The sequence below is a fragment of the Varanus komodoensis genome, unplaced genomic scaffold (assembly GCF_004798865.1).
Source record: "Varanus komodoensis strain SLA01 unplaced genomic scaffold, ASM479886v1 scaffold24, whole genome shotgun sequence".
Classification (NCBI taxonomy): Eukaryota; Metazoa; Chordata; class Lepidosauria; order Squamata; family Varanidae; genus Varanus; species Varanus komodoensis.
Genome location: NW_025335641.1, coordinates 15,906,119 through 15,929,532, shown reverse-complemented (window position 1 = coordinate 15,929,532; position 23,414 = coordinate 15,906,119). Strand labels below are relative to the sequence as shown.

Here is a 23,414-nt window from a genome sequence, read left to right as displayed (position 1 = left end):
AAAGGTATGTAGCTGGCCCCATTTGTAGCTGCTTTGAAGAGGATTGTAAGAACTCATCTCTTCTCCATAGTTTAGTATTGATTGTTTAATTACATTTCCTGCTGATGAGTATTCTAAAATTGTGTTTTATTGGAGCTAACATTTACAATTGTTTATATAATTTTATTATTTTTGTATTGCTTTTATTCTGTAAAGCATATTGGGAAGATCTCCACCTACTTGCATGTAAAGGCAGGAAACTGAGGGTTAATTAATGTTATTATAGGTACTGTGGATGGCTTAACCCATAGCCTTTAATGTTCCAGTTCAGATATCACAACCTGATCAGAGGCTGAATATTCCAAATGGAAGTGGAATGTGCCTGGAACACACTGTGGCAAATTGTGGGTTAAACAAGTAATAATTTGCCACCATTATGTACAAATCAAGTCTGTGCTCTTTAAAGGTGGCTAAGAATGGAATTAATTCATTAAAATACTAAATTCATGCATTAAGAGACTCTTTAACATTAAAAATGTAAAGCACTTTTTCTGGTCCCTATATCCATGAAAGATGTGACACTCCTGTGGATTCTCAGCATTCATCTGGTAATGAGACTATGTGCCAGAACTCAGTTCCAGAAAAAGAGCCAGTGAATGGAACACAGACACAAGGATCAGCCAAGCCAGAAAAAAATGAGGTAATGGGCTGTTTTTGCTTTCAAATAATGAGGGCCTTTGAATTTTTGTGTTTTATAAATGGATACAACAGAATGTCTGCTATATTGGAACTGTGGTACAATGTGGTGATTCTGAAGCTTATTTTTCTTTAGTGATTGCTGTGCAGTACACGTCCACATCTTGATGCTTCAGAAAGAAATATATTTATAACTTTGTATAAAATATCAACGTATTCTCTGTTTCCCACAATAAAATGGGTTTAAAACAGATTCAGAACAACCAGTAAAACAATAAACTGAATAAACATCTGGCACCAAAAAGATAGCAGTGAGGATGCCAGGTGAGCCTTCTTTGGTAGGGCATTTGATAAATGGGACAACACAACTGAAAGGACCCATTTATCAAACCACCTTTCATCTTTGCAGGGGCAAAGATGACCTAATGGTCCAAGCAGATGCATATGGGAGGAATGTTCCATTAGATACTCTGGCCCAAAAACCATTTAAGGCATTAAAGGTCATAATAGGTCTTTGAACTAGTTCAAGATGCAGATTGAAAACCAGTGATCCTGATGAAACACTGATATCACATAATCATATTAACCAGTCACAGTTAGTAGCCTAGGAGCTCTATTTTCGACTCACTGAAGCATTGCAACTTTTTTGAAAGGTAGCCTATTGTATAATCCATCACACTACAGATAGTCCCCAGATTACAGATGAGTTCCGTTTCTGAGAACATCCTTAAGTCAAATTTGTATGTAAGTTGATTCACATGAGTAAGCCAATATAAATACATGAGTGTCTCTGTATATTTTACCTTTCTGTGCATATAAAACATATAAAACATCTAAAATACTTTAAACAAAATACAGGATTGTAATAATGATAATAATAAAGCAATAAGAAAGTAACTACAGGTACTGAAGAGAGAGAGAAAATATCTGTATGTGTGTGTGTAGGTATACAGTTTTGGGAAAAAAATGTTATAACTTGCCTCTTGCCTTGCTCAATGTATGTTTGAGCTTCATTGTCTGTCTTTAATTTTAGTATAGTTCAATAGAAAATAACTTGGATCTTTAAAAGTGACTTGCCAGTCCATCATTATCTTCTGAAGCTCTCTAATAATGGGCTTCTAGAGCTATATAGTTCAGTGCCTGCTTATTACAAAAACTTCAATCCATGGTGAATTAGTCTCAGTGACTTGTGTGCACAGACAGAGCTGGTTGAGCATTTGTTGAACTTCTAGTTCCAGTTCCTGATGGAGCACAAGGCTTACACAGAAGAGGGGGCAGGTGTGTTGTTGGAGGTGTTGAAGAGTTTATTGGAGAAGGTGAAAATATTTGGTCTAAGGGAATGGGTTTCTGAGACTATCTCTAGGAAAATACACACCTACTGACTAAATGTGTCCCATAGTTCCCTAGAGATAGCTGTGACTATCTTTAGGAAAAGCTGTGAATATCTCTAGAGAATCTCTATCTCAAGCAAAAAGGCATTGATATCTCTAGTGAATCTCCATCTCTAGAAAAAGCCATGAATATTTCTAGGGAACTAGGCAGCCACTGATGGCATGTCACCATACACATCGCATAGTTTGCTAGAGGTACTCACGACTTTTCTCTTGAGATATTCATATAGGGTTTATGACAGTCTGTGCATTCATAAGTATGGCTTGTTCATAACCCAAGAACTACCTGTAATTCAAGTGGGAAGCTACCAGAGAATTGAAAACTGTTGCCAGGCCATTTCCGGTCATATGAGGTTGCAGCTGACAAATCAATCTAAGTTGATATGAGGCTTTCCTAATCTCCAAGGCTACCTGTGATGAATCTAGGAGCACCCCTAGACTTTGCACCTGACCCTCCAGGAGAAGTACACTTCTTTCCAGAACAGAGTGAATACCATTGGACTGGGCAGACCAGCCATCTCCTAAGAGTACATTTGTTTGTTCTGTCAGGACTGAGCTTTAGCATGTCCATTTTCCTGGTCAGGCACCCATTCAGAGCATCCACTGTCTCAACTGCATTAGGTGAAAATTGAGAAGGAATGCTGCTTCTGTACAATACCTCAAGTCTAAATAATCTCCCCCAGGAATTTCATGTAGATGTTAAATATTATGGGACATAAAACTGATCCCTGTGGAACCCTATGACATAATTATCGCAGAACAGAGCAGTAACCTACCATCACTGCACCATCTTCTGAAAACAATATTCCACTAAAACAACGCTTACTCAGGACAGCCAGTCCAGAACGATACCATGGTTGATGGGGTCAAAACCTGTTGAGATCAGAGAGAACTATGCCTGTGTGTATCTCTTTAATGTCAAAGGTCATTCCACAGACCAACCAAGGAATTTTCTGTCCCAAAACTAGGCCTACAGCAGGATTTAAATGAATTTTGAAAATCAGTTTCATTCAAGAGTGCCTGAAGTTGATCAGAAACTACTAACTGGAGCAGCTCAGCCAAGAAAAGAATGTTGGCTACCAGTCTGTAGTTACCTTCCATTTCTAGGTAGCAGTTAAGTTCTTTGTGGTCTCAGATGGCCACTTAAAGAACTGCATTTATAGGTAGGCAACCTGTGTTTTTTTGGCTTACATATGTTTCTCTTTCAGAGATAGTCCTTTAACTGTATAGCACAGAGATTTACAAAGGATCTGTGAGACACAAAATATACTTACGTTGCAGTTACACATTAGCATACAGGCCTAATATTTTACAAGTAATTGATGTCAGGGGTTTGAATATGTTCTCTCACATTTTTGGTTCCAATTGAAATTTTGACTTGTAGTGCCTTTAATTAACACAGGGACAAAGAATAACCAGGAAGCATAAAAAAGCAGTCACAGTGGGGAAAAACCCCTGGTTGTTGTCTGATGGTTGCATCCAGAATTACACAAGCAAAACAGGATTTTTTTCTCCTTCTTTTTCATTGCTTCTTGCTGTCCTTTTAACTTTTTATAGGCATCCACATGCTGCAGTTATCCAATTTTGGTCCTCTGTGTTTTTTCTGTAGTTCATCTGTTTTTCCCTCTGCATTTTCAAAGTACAAGTTAAGAAAGAACTGAAGAGAATCACAGTTTCCACAGTGGTGGTTTTGATGTTTGGAGAAGATGAGCCCTATCACCCTACTTCTTATTTTCCTTCCCTGAAAGTGACCACTAGCTGTTTGTTGCTAGGCGTCAGAGTGAGACAGCTGCCAGAGAATTGCATTTTGGTAAATACCATTAAAAAGAAAAATAGAGACAGGGAGATAGACAATAATGTGGACAGTTCTCCAGTCCACACTGAAATGAATAGGAGCCATGAACAAATAATGCATAATTCCATGAGATCCTGCAAAGAAGTGTATTTGAAAACATGTAGGAGGAAGTAAGTTTTGGAATGCCTTCTTCTCTCCTCTAAAATAGTAGTTTTAAAATGGTATCCTCCTCCCAAGTATCACAGACTTTTAAAATTCCAAACTGAGGCAGCAAATTAGGTGTAGGAAAATCTCGTTATGTCCCAATCTTCCCAGCTCACATACTGATGACTCTGTTAGAAGTTGTGGAAGAAGCCAGTTCCTGCTCTCCTTTTGACTTAGCAGCCAGTTGAGCTTTCACAGATCCTTGCTGATTTTTGTTTTTTCGGCAATAACTGAATCAGTATATAAAAGGTCGTACTATAAATCTGGGAAGGAATAAAAAATAAATGTGTGCTCTTGGCATGCTCTGTGATGTGTGCGTGAGGAGTGTTTTTTGTTTTTGTTTTGGTAACTGCATGCTTTTCCCCACTGAAATCATGACATGATCTACTACAGCCAACCAAATGATTTTTAATATATGTGATTACTTTGTCAACAAGTACATATATTTTGAGCTGGCACATGAATATGTAACATGTGGTGTTATTGACTGTAGACATCGGTTTCCTTTTTTGTCTAATCACAGGAGATTTTCTGTTGAAACAAAAGTTTCTTTTCTGGAATTTTAGCTGTGGTTTTTCTAGGCCTTTCTGTTAAATTACACTTGTGGACACGCTTTCAGTAAGCTTACTAGTGTCTGTGTATGTTTTTCAATGGTACTTTTGACAATGTGCAGATAAAATGTGCAAATGCAAACATATATTTAAGCCTACGTTACACAAATAAAAAGCATATATTCTTTTTTGCTTCATGAAGTAAAATTAAGTTGGTTTTGGGGTGACAGATAAAGTATAACAAGACCTGTAATGTTTAAAGTTGTTATAACAATTGATTATCTCCTATGCTGTTTAGCTTCGTGATTCAACAGAACAGTTTCAGGAATATTATAGACAGAGGTTACGATACCAGCAACACTTAGAGCAGAAGGAGCAACAGCGACAACTCTATCAGCAAATGTTATTGGAAGGAGGGGTAAACCAAGAGGATGGATCAGATACACCACAAAACCTTACTGAACAGTTTCTTAACAGGTTGGCTTTTCATAAATTTGTGGCTGTGATCCTCTGGTTTGTTAAAGGCTATAATCGTAGCCTTACTCTAACTTCAGTTGCATTTAATCTGAAGTAAATGGTGACTGTCACTAATGTGATTACGTTTTTCAGTATAGTTCAGAGCACAGTACTATGCATGTAGAACAGAAAAAGGTTCTACAACTCCCAGCATTTCCCAGCAGACATAGTTGGAATGCTGTGGAATGCTGGGAGTAGAAGATTTTTTGTCTTTCTAAACATACATAGGATTATGCCCTTAGTTACCTTAAATAAAGAATGACTTTTACAAAATGACGTTCCCAAAGTCTTAATGTATTTTATCTGCTGACAGTTTGTGATAGTGCTTTATTTTACCCTCTGTATAAACAAAAATGTGTGTTAATTTGTTGTGGCATTTCTATTTCTGAATAGCTAAATACAGTCTATAGTGACAGCATTGCCGTGCCTGAAAATATTCTTGCATAACTCTTGGATTTTTTAAATATATTATCCTGCAGGTCTATTCAGAAGCTGGGAGAATTAAACATGGGTATGGACAGTCTGGGAAACGATGTGCAAACACTAAGCCAGCATTGTAATGGGAGCAAAGGAAATATATCTATCCCTGCAGATCCTAGTCAGAGAACAGCAAATGAAAATGCAAATATCAATACAAGCACACCTCAAAAAGTTGGAGGTCAAATACCCTCTCTTGAAGAATCACCTGTCCATGGAAATCAAACGTAAGTACTTCAACTTCTTTATTCCTGTCAGTATTGTCTCCTAACACAGATTAATATGTAAATCCATTACATGCGCAGTCCCTGCAACGCATCATGCCTTGTTCCACCACTTGATAGAAGTATTGCCTCTTTAAAATGGGGGTGGGTTTTATACTCAATATGTCAGACTCATTTCAATAAATGCTTTTCTGTCACCTGTTGAGGCCACTTCTGTCCCTATTTTTCCTCCTTTGCATGACTTTGTGTTGGATCATCTTCACATTTTGTACAAAAGTAAAGAGAAAGTAAAGAGTGCGTTATCTCATTTTGCTGGATTTAATTTTGTGCCTTAAAACAGAATACCAGAACATGCTGCTCTTCAGAGACAACATGAAGATTCCCCTGGGAATGGAACAAGAACAAGAGGAGATGAGGTAAGAGTTCTTAGCACCTTGCATTCCAATGAACTGGAGCTCAATCCTGCCGTTTGCACGCATGGAAAAATCCCTTTAAAATGTGTCAGACACTGGATTTTTATTTTAGTGTAAATATATTAAAACTGGGTGAAAGACAGTGAACCTGTTCACATATAAAAGCAAATCATGGGTGAGTGAGCATGTTGCCTCCCGCGTGCTCCTCGTTTCTGCTTTTAACCAGCAACCTACATTCGGCCAGGTTGTAAATTGTGAGCATGATATGCAAACCCAAAGCATTGGCCTAAACTTTTCTAAACTTTTGTTATTTGACGTTAACAACCATGGTTGACCCATGGTTTGTTGCTGGGTTAACCACTGTGCTGCTTAGCCCCTATATAACGCAGCTATCCAGGTTTTGCACATTACACAGCATACGGCCTGGCCATTTGTAGGCTGTCAATTAAAGTGGAAGTGAGAGGAGCATGCAGGAGGCAGCAGGCTTGCTTGCTTGCTTGCTTCTGTCCATAATTTGCTGGGCATTGAATCAGTTCAGTAAAACATGCCTTGTGTTCACACCTGTGCCAGACAGTGCACTTCAGATCATTTCACATAAGTTTTGCAAATTTATGCTATCTGGTTTGGATGGGTCTTATAAAATCCAGAAAAGTCCATAACAGGTGTTCTAAGATTTGAATTTTTCCCCTGTAGTGACACCTTGTGGCACAGTGCAAACATTGTACCATATTGGAAAATTACAAATCTAGCCATAATTGTATATAGTTACACACATGGGTGGTGTATACATACCCAAGGTTTTCTAGAATTCTAGGCTATGGTATTTATTTATTTAATACCCCAGCTTTTTTCTGTTGCAAGGAACACAAGGTTTATATAGTCCTCATCTTCATTTTATCCTCATAAGACATCAGTGGGGTAGATTAGGCTGAAAGTCAGTGTCTGACTCAAAGGCACCCAGTGAAATTCATTGCCACATGCCAGTCCAACAAACTGCTGTGCTACAATGTCAGAATTGCTTGGTGGTGTCAGTGCATCATGTAGCATGTTGGACAATGGGCAGACATTTAAATAACAGCTCTGCATTTCAAACTCTTAGCGGGATCTTATAATAAATACGTTAGTAAGTAATTCTAAAAAACCTCTATTTATGATAAATAAATGTGGTTAAGATGAATCATAAAAGTTGCCTTCAGTCTGAGTACTGCAATTTATTTATTTATTAAATTTCTAACCTGTCCCATTAGCCACACAGCTCCCTGGGCAGGTTACAGCAATCCAATGAGGAACTTGTGCATTCTTCTTCCACATCCACTGTGTACTTTCGTACTTGTTATTTTGACAGAGGATGGAATGTTTTCCCAATAGGAATAGAATTTTATGAATGGCATTTCTGAAACTGTGCAAACCTAATCACTTGTATTATAACTTTGGGTGCAGCAGGATGACAAATCAAAAAAGCAATTCATTTGTATCAATACCCTGGAAGATACACAAGCTGTCAGAGCTGTTGCTTTTCACCCAAGTGGCACTCTGTATGCTGTTGGTTCAAATTCCAAAACTCTGAGAGTGTGTGCCTATCCAGAGCTCCAAGACTCAAGGTAAGAATAATTTATTGATCATGTGTTGATGCTGTATAGGTCTTAGTATTTGTCTTTGTCATTTGACATTTGTATCCATTTTTGTTCTGTGCTTTTCAGTTGCTCATATTCCCATTACCTTTTTTTTTAACGCTTGTAGGGATTGTTTGTTGATTCATGAATTCAACAAAGATATTAGCCAAGATGTTTTGTGTGGATACTTCATTTAATCTTACCGTATTATATTAATAAAGTGTCCATGCTGTACTGTTCCCTTTTGGAAGCAGTCTGAAAGGCTGACATTGTAGAAGCACAATATTCTCACTGTGTTTTTTGATTTTACACAGTATTTGAAACTGGGATTATTTTAGTACCTACATTTAGTACATCCAAGTATGAATTTCTGTTTTGTTGTTAAAGTTACCATAGGTTTTATTGATAGTTGAAGAACTAAAACTTCCTACTTAATATAGGAAATGAAATCTTATTAAATAATTCAGTTTCCTTCTTAAAATACTGTGAAATATGTTTTCTCCCTTGCCTTCCCTTTTTAATGAGCTGAGCCAGCCTCTGTATATCAAGCGCAGATCAGTGGCATTGGAACTCTTTCTTGTTTTTTACCTTGATGACTATACTAAGAAGAATCTATTAATCATCTTGTAGTAATAGTAGTATCATCATTAAGAGTTTCATTATTGCCGTAAACTGCACAACAGTTGTGTAAGGTAAGTCACTAATATCATATCTGAGTGACTTGCCTAAAGCCACAAAGAGAATTGATTACCCAGAGCAAAGTTTAGCATGTAACCTGTTGGATCTAACTGCTACTTATAGAGGTGCCATACTTTTATAATTGTGTGTTCACAAATCGTTCAGCCTTCCCAGTAAACTAGCTAAGCTCTCACCTCCTCTCTTTCTGTGTCTTGAGAACATCCTTGCAGTCCCAGAGCACCTATAGCTACCCTGTCTTCTCGCCAGCATAGTGTCATGGATCTCTTCTCAAGTTCTGTCCTTAATACCCTAGAAGAGGTTGAAAAAAAAGGAAAGGAGACTGCTGGGATGTTGCTGGGAAGGGAAAAGGGAGACACAAAGACAGCACACATGATGCATCATTACAAAATTGCAAAAGAACATTTTGGCAGTTGTGTCCTCACTCTCTCATTGTTGGTGCTGTATCTGGTTGTCTGCGTGCAGTTTTGTGAATCACAATTATTATGCATAAGTGACCACTCTGTGGCAACTCCTATTAGTGACGTTGGTGACTAACTTAGAAGCTGTTTCACTAGAGTCAGTGAGATTACGGATACTTCTTTTGGAATCAGGCGTACTTTATTTTTGGTTGAAAGTATAAGGAAAGTGGAAGGAAGGAAGGACGGATGGACGGACAAGACAGACGGACCAGACAGACAGACAGACAGGAAAAAGGAAATAGTTTCAACTTCATGCTGAACTTTTTCATCTGTGTTCTTGTGTGGCTGCAAGCATGACAAACCAGAGCAAGTTTCACTTGTGGCTAATGCTGTGGCAGAATGGGAAACATCACATGGCTTGCTGTTGTTCAGTGAGTTGGCAGTTTGCTTTATAAAACGTTGCTCAAGTGTAGTGTTCTTTTTAATGTGAGCCATCTCAAGCCAGCCATTACCATGTTAAATGTAAAAAGCCATGTTACTCAACGTAGATATTTTCTGACGTGTGTGTGTGTAAGTCTCTTTATAACTGTTTGCTTATATGCTGTTTAGCTCCTCCTCTGCTGTTCCTCGAAAACTGGTATTTGACTTAGGCAGAACTTCGCTCTCTTCCTCTGTAAAGATCACAACAAAGTAACTAGTAAATTTATTTCCTCTTACAAACACTTGGGTGTTGCCAGACCATTTGAGTTTATTTTTCTTGACGTTTCCTTTGCTTTTTATTTTGCATCTGTCTCATAACTGTTTGATTACACCACCTTCTCCATATGTTGTTCTCTACTTTTTTCACTTTTCATATCTTATTATACCAGCCACACCTTCCAGCTTCTGCAGCATGACTCTTTCAAAACAACTAAAATGATCTGCTGTCACGAAAAGCTTCTTGCTTATATTATGTTTCAGTTGCTCTATCAGCATCTTGCTTTTATTTCAGCTGCTTGACAGCCAAAATTAACATTATTTCACTGTTTTTATGTAATTTTTGCTGCTCTGCTTAGGTAATGATTTGAGTATTTTCTTGATCCTTGAATAAATTTGAATTGAGAAGAAAAATAATGCAAGGCCAATTATATCCACAACCTTTTTAAACCTATGGATTCTAAGGCATCATTGCAATTGTCAACATACAAAGCACTTGTACATTGAAACATAACAGAAATTGCAGGTGGTACATTGCAAGGAACTGTGTGTCTGTAAACCTTGAAATGTGGTTTCTTATATTATACAGTGCTGAGCTTTTCAGCATTTCATTTATCTTGCATTTACAATTTCTAAAGCATTGTAATAAATGAGGCTAGTTGGCATTATCAAAGCGGGAGTGGTGGTCTGTTGGGCACTCTACTATGGTTTGGCTTTAGCTGCAATAGCACTAGAAGTTATTTGTAAACAGTAGAATACAGTAGATTTTATGTAAAGATTCTGGTCTCATTTACTTTGCTTTGTAGCTGAGAGGATGCTGAAGGATGCTACAGAGGGAAAGTATAATCACAGAAGGACTGTGTCACATAACTACATAACTGATCTTATGTGCCACATCAGGGACCTAAGACAGGAACGACAACAAGCTCAGCTAAAGTTTAGGGCCAGCACACTGTATACATCTTTTCTCCTGCTGTGGGGTCATTACCTTCTGACTGGCCAACTATTGTTTCAGTGAAGCATCTTGTAGGACAAAGTTATGGGATTAGTAATTTTCAGCCTGTATTCCTAGGAGGTTTGGGCTTGGCAAAGCTTAGTAGAATTTCAGCAAACCTTCTCATAGACCACATTGCAAGAGAGCTTATTGGGAAGGACCTCGGGTGCCATTTGCTGGAACCCAGAGGAATCTGAGAATAAACTTAAGATTGCATCCTGAAATCATCAGTAATATGCAGCATTTCTAAGGAAGGTGCTTCCATATGGAAAATGTTTTCACAAGGCTAACAAGTTTGAATTCCACTCCATTAGCCAGAATACAGAACTAAAAGAGCCAGTGTGGTGTAGTGGTTAAGAGCATGGGACTGGGACTCAGAGGATCTGGGTTCTAGTCCCCACTCAGCCATGGAGCCAACTGGGTGACTTTGGGCCAGTCACAGGCTCTCAGCCCAACCTACCTCACAGGGTTGTTGTTGTGGGGATAAGATGGAGGAGGAGAATGATGTAAGCTGTCTTGAGCCCTTTGTAGGAAAAAGGCAGGATGTAAGTTGAAAAATAAATAAAAGAGACATATGAAATCGATGAACAGATTCCCTATGTTATCTTGGGGATTACAACCAGGTTTGGAACATAAGGAAGGCCTTTCCTCCCAAACTGTTTTCTCTCACCCACCTCCTCAGCCTCTATTTGCTTCTCTGGTGAAAGCATACAGGTTGTTTCCCATGTTTTATCTCCACAGATGAAATAGTGGCTTCAGAGGAAGATTTTAGATAGGGGAGTGGTTGTAGAGCTTACCTGTTATTTTCTCCTCCCCTTCTATAGCAAGTAGAATCTTGAGAGATTGATTTAGTTAGGGAAATAGTTATCTCCTGTGCTGCTTCACCGTCATATTAGCAGATCCCCCCCACACACACACACACACGCACCCTTACTCCATTTGGTTCAAGTATATGAGAGAGGAAATCAGCCCTGTATCTCCTGCCATAAAACATGGCCATAGGACAAATTCTGACACACACACATTACCTTAAAAGCCCATTGCATGCTCTTCTCCCCCCTGCATCGGCTAAAAGCTTTTTAAAAACCCAATACCTACACTTTATCAATAAACCATCTGCACTATTTAGTTTATTAAATATTTTTAGGCAGCATTGTCTATAATCCTGTAAATGCTTAGCTTATAGTAAGTTCCATTGACCTCGGGAGGACTTATGTCTGAATAGATAGGCATACTATTAGGATATAATTTTCACAAATAGTTGGGCTCAATTTATATTCCATGTTGAAGACTTCATAATGTAGGAAACAAGTTGTGAATTAAATATTTTAATTTCAGTGCAAATAATCCCACTGGTTTCAGAAGAATTTACTTACAGATAGTGGTGGTTCTGGGTTTGGTTTGTTTAAAAAACAAAGCAAAAGCCCCTTTTTGCAGAGCGTCACACAACCCTTTGAAAGTATGGTAGCCTCTTTTTCCATGCTCTAGGAAAATGAACTTTTCTTGAATTCAGGGTTTTATGATAAGTTTACCTTTGCTGCTATATTTTATATTTTGAATACTTACATCTTTAAAAATTTCTTAGTGAAAATAATTACATTTTCTAGTGTTCTTACTAAAGAATAGATATGATTATATGTAGAATATAAATGAAAGTAATCTTCATTACAAATGCTGATAGAGAGAAGAATGATATAATGATAATATCATTTAAACATGTTTTTCTAATGGTAGTAATACTCCTAAACAACCAGTAGTTCGTTTCAAGCGGAACAAGCATCACAAAGGATCCATATATTGTGTGGCATGGAGTCCCTGTGGACAGTTGCTGGCTACTGGTTCCAATGACAAATATGTCAAGGTGCTACCTTTCAATGCAGACACCTGTAATGCAACAGGTAAGATGTTTAATTGTTACTGTTTAACAGTAAACTCTACTGTTACCAAGTACATGATATTATAACACTTGATTAATATAACTGACTCAAATCTAATCTTCTTACATACTATTTAAATGGAAGGGTGTGGTATTAATTAGTAGGATAATTACTTCTAGAACTTCCCACTTAATTCTTTCAGTACAAGCATGCCACATTTGTATTATTAGACATTTTGAAGTATCAACAACAAATTAAACAACAAATGGCCATTAAATGCATTACTGAATGGGCAAAGCATTGAAAATACCTGTTTTAGTACTGTAAACCACCTAAAATCTCACCAGGCATTTGCCATACTAACATCATAAAACACATAATTATGAATTTTAAATCATTGGAAACAGGTCAGTTATCAGTACATTATATGTAGTATACAATTTTCTATGGCTCTGTTAACTTTTCAGTCTCATCAGGTTTCATTATTCTGAAATCCACCTTACTCTGTGTGCCTCAAAATTAGGCTTAAGACTATTTTAATCTACTATCACCAGAACTGATTAATTTATTATTGTATCACTCTGTTTGAAGCACTCTGTTCTTCACTCTGCTATTTGTTTACATTTGTTTAGGACCAGATCTGGAATTCAGCATGCATGATGGAACCATTAGAGATCTAGCTTTTATGGAGGGTCCTGAAAGTGGTGGTGCTATTTTAATAAGTGCTGGAGCTGGAGACTGCAATATTTATACTACAGACTGCCAGCGAGGGCAAGGCCTTCATGCTCTGAGTGGCCATACTGGTATGTGCTGGTACATCTCCGGTAGCTTTTCTGCAAATAATCAGTTGTACAGACAGTTATCAGTACAACTATTTGTGTTGTTGGGTGAATGAACCATATTAATAAACTTTCAGATGTGAGCATTGTAAACTATCGTGATTCAGTCATACAACCACCCATATGATATGAAAATTCTCCTCCTCCTTCACTGCATGCTACTGGCTATAACATGAATGATGTTGTGTGGCCTTTTAAGCCCACAATTAATGCAATTCAAGATTTCTTATATGCAGGTCACATTTTAGCACTTTATACATGGAGTGGATGGATGATAGCATCTGGATCCCAAGACAAGACTGTGAGATTCTGGGACCTGAGAGTACCCAGTTGTGTTCGGGTTGTTGGAACAACATTTCATGGAACTGGTAAGATGACTGATGCTGGAGCAGAGCGAAAGTCCTTGCCATTGTTATAATTCTTGATTAGAAGGTGGAGGTCACATGTAATGCTGAGCCATAATTTGTTTAAACCATGGTTGTTGCCTGATCTAGGGTTTGCCTGGCAGATGATCAAACAGATTGTGCTTTTTTTTCACAGTTCCTGGGCTATTTCCTTTCCCTATCAACTGCCTTTGTGGCATCGCAGTGGTAGCATGTAAAGATGCTAGTACATGTATAGTGGAAGTAGGGGGAATGACTGCTCTTGTCTGATAAAACAACCCTCAGTTTTGGGGTTGCATGTGGGCCCTCAACTATGGTTTAAGCAGTTCACAACCCAACACCATTGGTGTGGTTCACGATTAACATCACAGAGGACACACTTGGATGATACAGCAGCCCATCGTGGTGAACTAGGCATGCAAACACCAGGCCTGAATCTAGCTCTCCTGTACTCACTGGACTTTTTTCCTATGCTTGGCCCTGGCAAACACTCAAAAATGCTAGCGTCTTTTTTGTGCAAAGTATGCAAGGCCCTGAAGTCACAGCTGTGGAAGCAGAACTCTGTTTCCACAGCAAGTGTGTAAAGGCTGGCCTTATACACCTGGACCTGCTTCCTGCTAGATATCCATACTAATGCTTAAGGTAAGGTGGACTTAAGACAGAAAGAAAGTGGACTGGAATCTGGGATGCCAAGTCAAGGAATCTGATGGATTCCAACCCCCAATCAGATTCTTCACACATCACTATTATTAGTTAAACCATGGTTTGCTGTTGCATGCAGACCAAGTTATTAAACTGAAGCTCAATCCAGACAAGACGGAGGTCCTGTTGGTTGGCAGATCGGGCTTCGGAGAGGGTGGATTTAACCTAGTCCTGAATGGGGTTGCACTCCCTCTTAGGGACAAGGTCCGCAGTTTGGGAGTGCTCCTCGACCCAGAGCTTTCACTGGAAGCTCAGGTGACAGCAGTGGCGAGGAGCGCTTTCCTTCAGCTTCGGCTGATTCATCAGCTGCGCCCCTACCTGGAGTACGACTGCCTGGCAGCAGTGACACATGCGCTGGTGACTTCCCATCTGGACTTCTGTAACGTGCTTTACATGGGGCTACCCTTGAAGACAGTCCGGATACTTCAATTGGTTCAAAATAGAGCTGCCAGGCTGCTGACGGGGACTGGGCGTTATGTTCACATGACTCCAGTCCTCCGTCAGCTTCACTGGCTTCCCATTGAAGTCCGGGCCCAATTCAAGGTGTTGGTGATGACCTATAAAGCCCTAAACAGCTTGGGTCCTGGTTACCTGAAGGAGCGCTTACATCCATATATGCCCGGCCGCCCCTTGAGATCTGTGGGAGAGGCCCTTCTCCGGGAACCCTCCATGAAAGAAATTAGGAGGGTAGGTACTCGGAGGAGGGCTTTATCTGCGGTGGCGCCCAATCTATGGAATGCGCTCCCCAGAGAGGTTCGCCTGGCGCCGTCGTTATTTGTTTTTCGGCGCCAGGCGAAGACCTTTTTATTTAAGCGTCATTTTAATTGTTAGCAGTATTTGCTTATTTATCTGGCCAGGGTGACTTCTTTTATATTGTTATTTATTTTATATTGTTATTTTTATATTGTTATTTTTGTATTTTATTTTATGTTGTGAGCCGCCCCGAGGCTTCGGTGAATGGGGCGGCATAGAAATGTTTTAATAAATAAATAATAATAAAATAAATAAAGGTTGGTCATTAATAGTTTCCTCATAACAATTGTGGAAAGCGTAGGAATCCCTTTGTTAAATTGTCAGTTTCTTCTTCTGATAAAAGACAACGATTCCATAGAAGATCTTGTTTTTTTAAAACTACAGTATATAACTTGATCATCTGCATGTTTAGTGTCCAGAGGTCAGGACCACTTTTTTCTTATACAGGTATGAAAGGGTTTTTTTAACATTCAAAATGGCATTTTTGAAAAAACGATCAGTCCTTGTCAGTGAAAAGTACACATATAGCATAGATATTAATGTTTTTGTCTATTGTATGTTGTTTTTATACTTTAACACTGCCCAGAGAGCTTTGGCTATGGGTGATATAGGAATGAAATAAATAATAATTTGAAATTTTCTTCTTAAATGTACATTATTGCATAATTAGTATACTCCTGCCTTAATATCATACTTCTATATAAATGTGTGTATTACTGCCTAGAAATGCATCTGGCTTTGTTCAGATCCTTTGTATTTCTTCTGTATCCTTTGTATGCACTTCTTAAAATGTTCTTTAAAAGGATCTTACAGACTTAACATGTAGAATTTCTTTTTATAGGCAGTGCAGTGGCATCAGTAGCTGTAGATCCCAGCGGTCGTCTTCTAGCTACAGGGCAGGAGGATTCCAGTTGTATGCTGTATGATATTCGTGGTGGGCGAATGGTACAAAGTTACCATCCTCATTCCAGTGATGTCCGTTCTGTTCGCTTCTCCCCTGGGGCTCACTACCTTCTAACAGGATCTTATGATATGAAGATAAAGGTGACAGACCTGCAAGGTAATTTAACTGCTATATCAGCACAGGATAATCAGCAAAAGGATTCGCATGGCTAGCAGACACTTCTCATATCTATAAATTATGAAGTGGACTTTGTGGGGGAAAAATGTCAGCTTCAAATAACCTCTGAAACTCAAGGATGACATTGCTGGTGAAACATTTTATTCATTGGGACAGCAATCCTGTACCTGCTTATCTGAGAGAGAGAGTCTCATTAAATAAATAAATAAAATTACTTGTGCTGTAATAGGAAAAAAAGGAGGAAATCAAAGTCATTTGTGATACTTTCTCAGCTTTTGGCAACATACAAACATTTGGGAATTGCCTTTTTTTCAAGGAATTAAACTAAAAATGTTGTTAAAGTAATCTATATGCAAAAGTAAAGTGAATGTAAAAAACGTATAAAATTCATGTAAGCAATAATAATTTTAATCTATTTTTATAGGTGATCTTACCAAACAGCTTCCAACTATGGTGGTAGGGGAGCATAAGGACAAAGTGATTCAATGCAGGTGGCATACGCAAGATCTTTCCTTCTTGTCATCTTCCGCAGACAGGACTGTAAGACTCTGGACCTATAATGGCTAAAGTGTAGTCTTGAAGACAGCCTATGCAGATGAAGCACAGACACCTAGGATTACTGGAACATTTAATCAGGCATTTAAAAAGAGCGGCATTTGACCAGGAAAGTGTCTCATGGAGAAGATATGCTTCCCACAGATACTATATTGCTAGGAGGTGATGGTGTGTTATAGTATTTTTCAGTCCTTTCCATGTGATCTCATGCTGCTACGGTCTATTGTAGTCTTGTTGCCGAAGTCTGTTGAAAGAGCTCTTGCAATGTCAGTGTGCACTCAAAAAGTAAGACTAATTATGTGTTTACAATTTTAGTGTCAATTGCATTCCCTGGTCTTTGCCTCAATGATGATTATTTCTCCAAAAATGAAAACTGAATCACAGTTCAGTCAAGTTCACATGGAATATCATTAGGTCCTCACAAAATGGAAAATTAAGAAAATAGTTATGTTGTGTTCCACTCTATTGCTCACATTCTGTCTTAATTAGCGGTCATATTTTCCCATCAAAATTACATATTTTTAGTTTGTATAATTATGAATTCTAAAGGTGATTGGAAAGCAACTGACTCTTGATCACAGTCCATTATATCTAATGTGCTTGTTTTTCAACTTGGACTGTTTTTTTATTAATAGATTATGTTCAACATTCAAGTTTTTGATGGAAAAAAACATTGGCTTGCTGAAGAGACATGAATACTTTTGAATGCAACAAAATACCTCTGTATAATGTTCTGTAGGAAAGCAAGGTGCAGTTGGGTGTGGTTGATACAGTGATTTTAATGAAAATGGTCGTGCTCCCACAAAATCTTCATGCACATCTGTAGGGAGACGGTGTATGCAACTGGGGATTCTCTTAAGTTTTCACCAGACCTATTTGCATTGCTGAAGATTTTAATGTAATTTAAAGTGAAAAGTAGATTTTTCTTCAGTAGTACAAATAACTGTTGTGAAAATGCCACAGAGCCTTCTGTTGGTACATATTGTTTTCCTGTTTTTGTGCAAATAAGACTACCATAAGAATACTGAAGTCAACAGCATGGCTTGAAATGCTATGTCTGCATGATTAATGTAAAACAACATGATTTCCCAGTTCAGAAGCTTATTTGTTTTTTTTATTATTTCTTGCACTGTCTATATAATAGAGTTGCAATTTAATTTCTAAATATGTTTAGAGTATTATGTTTATGTATTGTTTTATATTTTCATATTGTACAGTTATATTGCTTTTAAATTAAATTCTTAAATATTTAGATTATTTATTTGAAGTAAGTTACGGTTTGGCTCTAATTAATAAATTCTGTGCACTGTAGCAAGATCTTTTTAACTATCGTAAAAAAGTTGAGGTTACTATAGAAGTGTATATGTGCTTTAAACTCAATAAAGACTTTGACACTTGAAAATGACAAGGTAAGTTGTTTTAGCATTTCTTCACTCTGCAAGGACTTCATTTGAGAAATGATTATGTGTTGTACTGAGTCAATTTAATAATGCTGTTTTAAAACAAGGTGGAGGGAAACTTTAAAATAATTGTTGTAGCTGATCAACTCTTAGGAATGTTCCATTAGTTTATTCCTCATGCAGTTCTATGTAAAAGTCTAAAACCTGTTACTATGCAGCAATACCAGTGTGATATATTAACTAATATTTACCGCAACAAAGATCTTTTTGTAACACAGAAATGAGTTTTGGGGCTATTGTCAGAATCTAATTAAATGCTGATAATTTAGTTTAGAAAGAACCCTCTTCAGTATAAAGTTCCAATTTATGATCTTAATTTCAGTATTTAAATTATTTTTGTGCCTCACTACACTGTTTTTTCTGCACTGCACTGCTTCTGTGCTTCACTACACTGTGACTTCACTACACCATGAGGCAAAATCTCCTCAAGGTGACAACAAATATTAAATATGAAACTAAGTAGAAAAGACAGTTAACTAAAACTGCAAGATGGGCCTCCATTCATTTAAAACAGACAAGAACACTCATGTCTTTAAGACCTGTTCAAAAACAGGTAGGGAGCCATACACACATCCCATAGTAGAGCATTTCATAAAGTTGGAGCCATGACAAAAAAGGCCCTATCCCTTGTGCCCACAAATGTAGCTCTCACCAGTAGGCACGTGAACAGGATTGATACAACTGAGCTTACAATTTGGGGTGCTTCATGCAAGTGCAGACAGACCTTCAGATAACCTGATCCCAAGGAATTCATGGCTTTAAAGCTGATCACCAGATTTTTGTAAATGTGAGATCAAAAGAATTACCTGCTTTCTTCTAACTTCTTGCAAGGGGCTGTAGAAACCCTAGAAGATATCTGGTAGCAGTTTTCAGATGGATATATATAAAACAAGCCAATGCTTTAATGGCTGGTCTGTGGAATGTCTGGCGTTATAGAGCATTTTTCTGCTTAAAGCTGAATCAGACTGCACGCTAAATGAAAGCGGTACTCTGATGAAAGCAAGTCTTCCCTTGGTGGCAGTGAGCTCTAATTAAAGAACTTTTTTTGTTTAGTTTAGCACTTTCCAGTATTCTTTCTATGCCAACAGATACTTTCATTTTTAAGAAGAGAGTTCTATTTATTTGTGCTTTTTAAAGGTTTTTATTAGCATTTTAATGCACTAATCAAAATCTGAAGCCTACCCACACCTGCATCCATAATTTCTTAAAAGTATTATTCCCCACCCTCAGCAGTAACCTAACTGTTTATCTGTAACTAGTGTGAACTCTACAGTGTAAAAGTTCAGCCACACATACTGACTTGCAAAACAGACATTTATTTATTTATTTATTTAAATCTTTTTAGACCATCCCTTACAGAAGTCTCAGGGCAGTTTAACAATAAGATAAAAAAAATAAAACAAAACACAGCATCCTCATCAATTTCTGACAATAAAGCCCATATTAACGTAACAGTCAGACATTAAAACATTGGGAAAATAAAGAGGTTTTGGCCTGGCACTGAAAAGAGTAAAGTGATGGCTCCAGGCAAACCTCTCTGGGGAGTGAATTCCACAATTGGGGGCCTACCGCAGAGAAGGCCCTTCTCCGGGTAATCGCCCTCCTAATCTCCTTCAAGGAGGGCTCTGGGAGAAGGCCCTCCGTCCAGATCTTAAGGACCAGGCAGGCACATATGGAAGGAAACTCTCCCTTCAGGTAATCAGGTCCTAAGCCATTTAGGGCTTTATAGGTCATCACTAGCACCTTAAATTGGGCCCGAACTTCAGCTGGTACTCTGTAGGTGGTAAAGGGCCAGTGTTATGTGTTCATACCTGCTGGTCCCTGTTAGCAACCTGGCAGCTCTATTCTGAACCAACTGAAGTATCCGGATCATCTTTAAGGGCAGCCCCACCCTGCCCGTAACCACCCTATGGGGCACCCCATCATTCCCCAGGAACTCCCATGCCAAGTTAAAATAAAATATAAAATGATAAAATAGGATGTGATGTACTTAAAAAGGAGCCCTAATGAAAAAAAGCCCCTGGCTCCACTTAAAAGAAGAGAGTCCCACCAATCAATATACTAAATACAAAACAACTGCCCAGCCCAGCCCAGCCTCCCCCATCCCAAACTACCATGATCCCTGGCACAACCCAATCCCCACCAGCTCCAAGCAGCTTCAGCCCTTTGGTCGCTGAGTTTGGCCAAATCAAATACACAAGAGAAAAAGAGATAAGGGGAAGGGATGGAAAACAGAAGGACAGAGGAAAAAGAAAGCTGACTTTTGTGTTCCCTCATTGATTAAAGTAAGCTGTCAAACATTCAAGATTCTGGAACAAATAGATATTTCTGTTTGTTGCTAATTTCTCTTTTACAACAGAGTTCAAGATACTTTCTACCCATCATTTCATGTGTGGTATAGTTGGGGTCCAGCGATATGGAATCCAAAATTTGTACTACTTTCAGTATCTCATTTCATTGCAAATTATCACAACAATATAGTATAGAAGCAGTGCTGCATTTAGTATATAATGCATATGGAAACACCCATGTGAAGAAACCAAGATTAATCAAAACTTTTCTGACACCTTTTAGTAAATAACATATTTTTTAGGGAAAAACAATACAAATAATACCAGCTGTTAATGTAAAAAGCTACTAAGGATGTGGGCACAGAGTGTCACATTTATGACTACCTGCTAGACAGAAGTTGTGGGTTTGTGCTCTGTATAATGAACTCCTGGTCCTTGAGAGGACAATTATGTCTCCTTGAAACCAAGCTGGATGACCTGGAGAAGCTGAGCAAGGCAGAGAGACTTGTGAATTAGACCTTCAGGAACAGATTGTCTCAGGATAACTGCAGAAATGTTGTCATACACATTAAGGGTCTCAGGATATTAATTTAAGGAAAAGAGAAATGATCTCTTGGAAAGGATCTCAATTTCTTACATTGAAGATCTGCCTCAAAATGGTGGGGAGCTTGTGGTAGTGAAAAGCAATCAGTGACAGCAACATAGACAAACTGGGTTTCTGACAAGCATGTAGAAAGCATGATGAATTGCCTGCCTAATGCAAAGGCTGAATAGGCCACATGCTGTCTTGGCAGCCTGGTATAGTGTTGACATGGCCACTTGTACCCATAACATGGGGAAATGTTCTTGTAAGGACTTGTAAGCCAAATTTGGGTCCCTAGGTAGGAATCTGAAAGGGAATTTTCTCTGCAAACAGTGCCTGTTCCATGTGAAGAGCCAGCTAGACAGAGGAAGAAAGGTGTAGAGAGAAGGGTACAGGTTTGTTAGGCACTAGGGAAGTTTTGGGGACAAAATAAACCTGTACAAAAGGAACAGGCTCTACCTAAGGCTATTACTGCTTAACATAAAAAGGTGGTAGATGAACTTTTAAACAGACCCCTAACAAAAAGATGACAGGAGCTAGGGAGTGATGAATCACCTGAGGATTGACACTAATAAAAGGTATTTATGTTGCTGATGTTGTTCAAGTGAGGTTGGGGTGGAAATAAACCATGAGCATTAGTAGAGACAATGAAATCAACAGACCACATGAAAAATACATACCCCAGAGATATCTGCAGAGTTAAATAGTATAAACTTCCTATGCAATGCTAAAAGTTCCCATTCAAGTTAGGAAAGTGACTTTATTATGCTGATATCCCATCATGATTCCTCTTCCAAGGGACCCAAGGCAGCTTACATGGTTCTCCTCTCTGTGTTATCCTCACAACCCTGTGAGAAAATTAGCAGAGAGTCAGTGACTGGCTCAAAGTCACCTAGCCAAGTGGGGATTAGCACCCAGACCTCCAGAGAACATATCTATAGTGTTTATAAGGAAAACATCATAGAAGGAAAGAACCTGTGGAATATGGATATGACTGAATAGAACCTCTAGGGAAGCCTGGTAACAGTGTGCTGGAGTGGTGTCACTCTCTTTGACATAGAGCATAATGCCAAACCAGAAACTAGGAAAGGGGCAGGCTCCACTGCAGAATCGCGACTTTGGTTCTGTTTAGTTCCAAAACCAACTGGACTGAAGCCACACCAGTGAGCAATTAATAATATCTAAGTAGACAAACATCACCACAGATCCAGAATTTGAGTGAAATGAATCAAGTTGCAATGTTATGCATGATTAAATAGGAAAAAGACATTTTAAAATTCCCAGAATCCTCAGGCTTGCTGGCTGAGGAATGCTGGCAGCTGTAGGCCATTTTCTTTCTAAACTTGCATGACTGCGTTCTAATCGTTGTTGTTGTTAGTCACGAAGTCATGTCCGACCCATTGCAACCCCATGGACAACATTCCTCCAGGCCTTTCTGTCCTCCACCATCCCCCGGAGTCCACTTAAGCTCACGCCAACTGCTTCAGTGACTCCATCCAGCCACCTTATCCTCTGCCATCCCCTTCTTCTTTTGCCATCTGTTGTTCCCAGCATTAGACTCTTCTCCAGTGAGTCCTTCCTTCTCATAAGATGGCCAAAGTATTTGAGATTCATCTTCAGTATTCGGCCTTCTAAAGAGCAGTCAGGGTTGATCTCTAGGACTGACCAGTTTGATTGCCTTGAGGTCCAAGGGACCTACAGGAGTCTCCTCCAGCACCACAATTCGAAGGCCTCAATCCTTTGGCGCTCAGCCTTCCTTATGGTGCAGCTTTCACAGCCATACATTGCAACTGGGAAAACCATAGCCTTGACTATACACACTTTTGTTGGCAGGGTGATGTCTCTGCTTTTTAGTATGCTGTCTAGATTTGCCATAGCTTTCCTCCCCAGGAGCAAGCGTCTTTTAATTTCTCGGCTGCAGTCCCCATCTGCGGTGATCTTGGAGCCTAGGAAAATAAAATCTGCCACTACCTCCATTTTTTCCCCATCTATTTGCCAGGAAGTGAGAGGACCGGATGCCATGACCTTAGTTTTCTTAATGTGGAGTTTCAAGCCAACTTTCGTGTTCTCCTCTTTCACCTGCATCATGAGGCTCTTTAGTTCCTCTTCAATTTCTGCCATGAGAGTGGTATCATCTGCATATCTGAGGTTGTTGATATTTCTCCCAGCAATCTTAATTCCAACTGGGGATTCATCTAGCCCTGCCTTTCTCATGATGTGTTCTGCATATAAGTTAAATAGACA

General features: G+C 38.8%; 1 protein-coding gene across 3 annotated transcripts in view; it reads left to right on the top strand.

The window, feature by feature from the left end:
- Positions 1-18,244, top strand: part of WDR47 (WD repeat domain 47) — a 41,379-nt gene extending 23,135 nt beyond the window's left edge. The window contains exons 6-16 of one of the 3 annotated variants that reach the window (XM_044432440.1): positions 553-679; positions 4,915-5,093; positions 5,612-5,836; positions 6,174-6,249; positions 7,690-7,847; positions 9,566-9,646; positions 12,381-12,544; positions 13,156-13,326; positions 13,599-13,730; positions 16,042-16,260; positions 16,706-18,244. In XM_044432440.1, the coding sequence (XP_044288375.1) occupies positions 553-679; positions 4,915-5,093; positions 5,612-5,836; positions 6,174-6,249; positions 7,690-7,847; positions 9,566-9,646; positions 12,381-12,544; positions 13,156-13,326; positions 13,599-13,730; positions 16,042-16,260; positions 16,706-16,848 (1,675 nt within the window). In that variant the 3' untranslated portion in view covers positions 16,849-18,244. Of the gene's footprint in view, positions 1-552; positions 680-4,914; positions 5,094-5,611; positions 5,837-6,173; positions 6,250-7,686; positions 7,848-9,565; positions 9,647-12,380; positions 12,545-13,155; positions 13,327-13,598; positions 13,731-16,041; positions 16,261-16,705 lie in introns of all 3 variants that reach the window. The other 2 variants (XM_044432439.1, XM_044432441.1) reach the window with 2 other exon arrangements.
- Positions 18,245-23,414: the final 5,170 nt, after the last annotated feature.